The sequence below is a fragment of the Podospora anserina genome, chromosome 3 (assembly GCF_000226545.1).
Source record: "Podospora anserina S mat+ genomic DNA chromosome 3, supercontig 2".
In the NCBI taxonomy this organism is placed as follows: domain Eukaryota; kingdom Fungi; phylum Ascomycota; class Sordariomycetes; order Sordariales; family Podosporaceae; genus Podospora; species Podospora anserina.
The window spans coordinates 966836-972300 of record NW_001914856.1 but is presented as its reverse complement, the minus strand read 5'-3'; the positions used below and the strand labels follow the sequence as shown (position 1 = coordinate 972300).

The 5465-nt window shown below is 56.0% G+C and overlaps 3 protein-coding genes across 3 annotated transcripts in view; 1 reads left to right on the top strand and 2 right to left on the bottom strand.

Moving 5' to 3' along the window:
• Positions 1-215: 215 nt before the first annotated feature.
• PODANS_3_4540 (uncharacterized protein) lies at positions 216-2726 on the bottom strand (the record flags this gene model as incomplete). Its single annotated transcript, XM_001909205.1, has 1 exon — positions 216-2726. One exon carries the CDS (start codon positions 2724-2726, stop codon positions 216-218), a length of 2511 nt encoding a protein of 836 aa, XP_001909240.1.
• A 1028-nt stretch (positions 2727-3754) lies between these two features.
• On the top strand, positions 3755-4072 carry PODANS_3_4530 (uncharacterized protein; the record flags this gene model as incomplete). Its single annotated transcript, XM_001909204.1, has 1 exon — positions 3755-4072. The coding sequence occupies one exon, from the start codon at positions 3755-3757 to the stop codon at positions 4070-4072; it is 318 nt and encodes a 105-aa protein (XP_001909239.1).
• A 571-nt stretch (positions 4073-4643) lies between these two features.
• Positions 4644-5465, bottom strand: part of PODANS_3_4527 (uncharacterized protein) — a gene marked incomplete at both ends in the record, with an annotated part of 1573 nt that continues 751 nt past the window's right edge. The window contains one exon of the mRNA XM_001909203.1: positions 4644-5465. Within this exon, the coding sequence (XP_001909238.1) occupies positions 4644-5465 (822 nt within the window).

The following is a 5465-nucleotide window of genomic DNA, read 5'->3' as shown; positions in this document are numbered from 1 at the left end:
ATCTCTTGTTTCTATCCCAACGTGACTGGGTCCTTGATGCTTGAAGAGAAGTCACCGCATCGACTAGTAAAGAAAAAACTCAGTGCCGGTATAGCATAATGATTACTCCTCTGTTCTTTTGTGTAATTCTACCTCCCCATTCCCCCCCCCCCCCCCCCACCCCTTCCGCTCAAAATAGCTAGAGATATTCACCACCAGCGTGTATGCCTCCCACCTCACCAACAAGTAAAAACCGGATTCCTCGTCTTCACAGCCTCCAACCTCTCCACAATCACCTTCCTCTGGTTTCCCTCCATCCCCTGCGCGGCCGCAAACCCCAGATCCCCACCCTCCAACGCATCCTCCTCCTCCTCCTCCTCCTCCCACTCCCCCACAAACCCCTGCCTCCCCCCCTCCCAGCTCAGCCTCCCTGTCCCATACAGCTGCGCCGCAATGCTGTTGCTCTCCCTCCTCCCCGCCGCCGTCGCAAAGCTAAACCTCCTCTGGTGATGAACCGCCATCGAGCTCGACCCCCGATCAGGCGAGTACATATTCAGCGACCTCTGCGGCTGGCTGTAACTGGCATGCTTCAGCGCAGGTCTCGTCACCTGTACGGGCCCGTTACTGCTGCCGCTGCTGCCGCCCAAAACAGGAGTTTCAAACCGTCCCGGTGTCAACCCAGGCGTAAGCGGTTCCTCCCCCATCGCCAGCTCGAATCTCCCCGGGTTGGGCAGGTCTCCCACCGGACTCGCCATCCCAAGCAGATCCACCACCTCCGCCACCCCCGTCGCGGCCGGGGCACTAGCCGCGTCTGAATCGGCGGTAAAGGCCCCAATATCCATCTCCTCCTCCTCCGCCTCGGCAATAACATCGCTGTTGGATCTCGTCAGTCCAGCAGCAGCACTGGCAGCCTGCTCCGACTCCTCCACCGCCCGTCTCCTCATCTCGGCAGAGGCAACCCTCATAGGAACCGCCACCGGCACGTCGACCAAATCATCCCAGACACACACCTTGGCCCGCCTCGTCAGCTCCAACGGCCCATGGTCCGGCGTCTTCAGCGTCTCCACCACGTTCCACGCCTGCCCCTTCATAACCGCAATCTGCCTCGAAAACATCTTTTCCTGGAAATCCGGGTCCATCTGAAACACCCTCCTCAGCGCAAGCTGTGTCTGCGACCACCATGTGGTCGACGTGAGCAGCGGCAAGAAGTGATCCCTCGTCTTCTGACTGAACGGCCTGCCAATCAGATCAACCGGCAAGAAAAGCCACCCAAAGGGAAAGCTCCTCCAGGCGTCTGGGTGCTTCCAGGGCCATGACAACGAATTGTCGATGGCACCGATGGAAATCTTGGGGTCCGGTGTGCTCGATACCGGCGTCGAGGCGTTCATGGGCCTCTCTGTTCGGTAAGGGCAAGACGCACGAGTCTTTGGCGGTTCTCTGGTCGCCAGATCCACCGGTCTCGGCCCCTCCTCCGGCTCCTCTGGTTCTTCCACGTCGGTGTTGAGCTGGACTGGGTCCGACACTATCGACGCTTTCTGAGCTTCCCAATCGACCTTGATCATCCAATTGTCCAACCCTCTATCAGTATTCCGCATGATGTAATCCAAAATAACGAGCTTCTCCAGCTCCTCCCGGAACGACTGCTTCAGTGACGGCGTCCACACAAAGTTGCCCGGGCTTGGTGTTGCCGAGGCAGGGCTGCCTTGACCTTCCTCGTCACTATCTCCGTCGCCTTGCATCGCCCCCGTCGGACGGCAGTTATCCACCCATCTCTTCTTCTTTTTCCTGTGGGGATCATTCGTCCGGAAGCCAGATAGATACTGGTCTGGCCATGGGTGTTCCCGCAGGAAGACGTTGGCATCTTTGAAGCCCTTGAGGAACACCTGGAAACTGCCAGGTTTGGCGGGCAGTGTCTTTTTCTTTCTCGAGAAGTTGTAGCGGTCCCAGAATGGATAGTGGAAGGATTTCGATGAGAGGTAAACGACGTCGGTGTATGGGACCATGTGAGTTCGTAGCTGGGCGTCGAGGACGTACGCAGCGGCCTCGCTGACGTAGGAAAGATTGGGAATAAGACAAGCCCTGCCGAAACAGCACGGGAACAGGTTTCGATGAATCCACTTGTTCCATTTCGGGTTACCAGCCGCATACGGCTCCTCGTCCTTGGGCTTGAACACTCCCACAACCTTGCCGTCAGGATTCCTCGCAAAGTAGCTGCCAGAGCTACCCTGCGAGATCATGAGCGGCTGCACGCCCTTCCGAATGGCCTCCCTAACGCTGTCCACAATGACTTCGAATTCCGCCCTTGTCATGTACCCCGGTTCTGGTACAGCCAGCTGTTCGGCTGTGACGGGGCGGACACCCTCAGGGGCTTGGAACACCGAGTGGTGAATCTCCAGCCTCTCTTCCTCGCCCGTCTTTTTGTTCTTCCCGCGCTTGAATTTGGAGGCGATCTCGTCCGCCCATCGCTCGAGGCGGGCATTGATGGCTTTCAGGTCGACCCCTGAGTTGCTCCGAGCTCGGCGACCCCGTCCGCGAAGATTGGCGGATGATGACGACCTCCTCCGCTTCGGCGTCGACATGCCCGAGTGCGGGCGGGGTTGTGTGATAGGCGCATATTGCGGGGCTTGAGCAGGTTGGAGGGAGGCATAGCTGTGGGCGAGGGGATCTTCGTCGTCGGAGTCGTCGCCGAACTGGTCGGCTTGTGCGAGCCTTTCATAGCCCGTTGTTGCTGGGCGCGTGCGTGGCATTGTTGCGGCCGTCGAGGACAAGAACACCCGGAGTGTGAGGACAAATGAGTAAGCGATGGAATTGCGACTGGATTGACACGTCTGTCGTTCAATTTGATGGTTGAAATTAAGGGAGGCAACAACCAGCAGCACTACCTGTCGTACGAGGGCAACAGCGATCTAGAAAACCGGTAGGCTAGGCGTAGAGAGAAGCTAGAGTATTAATACAAAAACTAAATTCGAAATATAAGCGTCAGAGTGGTTTCTCTGCCAGGCCAGGGCAAAGAGAGATGATGGCTCAATCAGTGAGAAATGATTGTCTCCTGTTTCTGCTGTCGTCAGTGATTACAGCGAGGATCGAAGCGTGCCAGGGACACGGAGCCAGGCCACCAATGAGGCAATGATGGCAGCGGGTGTGCCGGGGAATCCTGTGGAGTCCACAGTGTTCAGTTCCCCCCCTTCATCCCCTGCCGCACTGTCCAGGCCTGGCCGTCAAGGTCCCCAATAATTCCGACGTCCACCCACTTACAATGTTTCAACAACACTTCAACTTTTTTCTACGTAACCTCCCAGCAGCATCAGCGTTGGCGTGATTTCTTGATTTCTTTTAGATCCCTCCCTACTCAACCACAACTCTCCTATCATTTTCCTCTCGGCTTTAGTCTCCCCCATCCGGAGCAGACCGGCGGCAGCTACCCACCAACCCTCCCCAATCGGAACACCGTTTCTGTTTCAATCCCCCCGTCGTCTTACTATTCTCATACTCATGCATGCAGTAGTGTAGCAGCCTACCGCCTCGTTGATCTAGAACCCTTTATTCGTTCCCTCGGCCTCGCACCAGCACACAACCAACACCACATGCCAGAACGTGGTGTCTCTTGGTTCTTGTTCAACCTCGTCGTGCAGGACACGTAATATTTCTTGCTACCGAGTTCCGGCCTTCTTGTCTGATTTTATTATCGTTCCCCCAGAACAGCAAGGCTGTTTTTCTTTTCTCCTCCCCGCAAGCCCCCCTCATTGCTGCGAACAGGGGTTCAGCCTCAGTCAGAATGCCACGCCAATACTTTTGCTGGAAAGTCTGCCTCACCTTTGGCTGCGGCTGCAAAGAAGACACGGCCACCCACCACGTGTGCGACAGTTTTCGCACAAACTGCAGCTCGTGGGTCACGTACAAGACCACCAACAAGAGCTGTTCTTATCACCGACGGGCTAATGGCCTGGATCTGAAGCAACAGGACGACAAGGAGGAGGATTGGTCGGTCGTGGACGAGGGCCCAGAGACGCCTGGGTCAGAGGAGGAGACGCAGTGTCAAGTGGGATATCAAGGGACCTGGGAAGGGCAGTATCTGAAGAGGAGGGCTGCTTGAATGGTAAGGGGTGAATATTTCCTGTGGATGATTTGCTGCTGGATGCTGACGTGTTGGACAGGTCTTGAGGTTGGTTGATATTACGGACCATACTGCTATACACCCATCGCAACTTACCCACATTTCTCCTTCTCACACAAGCCGCAGAACATCAGCAGGCATATGATGATATCAATATTTATTCAGAAAATCAGTTGACAAGTTCACAACATGTCAGGGTATCTTGTGCAATACTGGTCTTGTGTGTCCAGAACCCATCTCTTGCTATGGAAAGCAACTATTCCAACACACTAAGATGTATCTCGGTTATCATGATATCGAACGCCATATACGCCTGGGTATCTTGCTAACCATCCCCGAACCATGCCAACCCCTGAAAAAAAAAACCGCAACTCCCAGCTTCCAGCTTCCAGTTCCCAGTTCCCAACTCCGACCCCGGGGCCGCCAGTATTGCGGATGAGAATACCGGCCCCCGGCGCTGTAATACATCCCCTTCGTCTGGCCTATTGAACTTCGCCATGTCGACAGTAATCCGTGAATACCGTCTCGTGTCTATTCCCCCCGCCCCTCTCTAATCAGGCATAACCTCCCCCAACTCCCCAACAAACTCCTCCAACCCTTCCTCCTCACCATCATCCACCACTTCCTCCTCCCCCTTTTCCAACCCCAAAATCTTCCCCCAATCAAACTTATCCCTCCCATACCCCGCATCCTCCATAGCCCTCCTCACCTCCCCCCTCAACCTCCAAACCTCCCCCCTCCTCTTGACAACCCCCCTCGTCTCCCTTGTCAACAACTCGTCCAACTCAACCCTCTCCTGCATCTTCTTGATCTCCCGCCCAAACATCTCAAACCTGAGCTCCTCCTTCAGAAGCTCCCCTCCCTTGTTCCAAGCGCCCCTCTTCAGAAAAGCCCCCCACCATCTGGGCGGCGGGCTCATCAAATCGTCCTCCGGCAGGTCAACCCCGGGATTATCCTTCTTCCAGCGCAAAAAGTCGGTTTGCTGAGCCATCATCTTGTCTTGAAGCTCCTCGTTTTGGTCGGGCAGCTTCGTGCTCTTCCATCTCGACCTGGAAGAAAGATCCATCGCCATCATTGGGGTGAAAAGCCTCTCCTTGACGAGCTTTTCCCTTTCCCGGGTCGCCTCCTCTTTTCGGCGTTGGAGACGAGCCCTCCGACACCTCCCAGCAGCGTCAAAATCCTGCTCTAGCGACTCCCTCAGAGTAGAATTAAGCTCCTCCCTGATGATCTCCCCCAACGGCGGAAGGCGCAAGAGCCGCTCTTGAATACCGGCGATGATGGTCTCAAAGCACTTCCGCCCGCACCTCCGTGCTTTCGACGCCCTCGCCCTTGCACAGGGGGAGCTCTCAGCCGTGAAGGGAGTAGCGAGCAG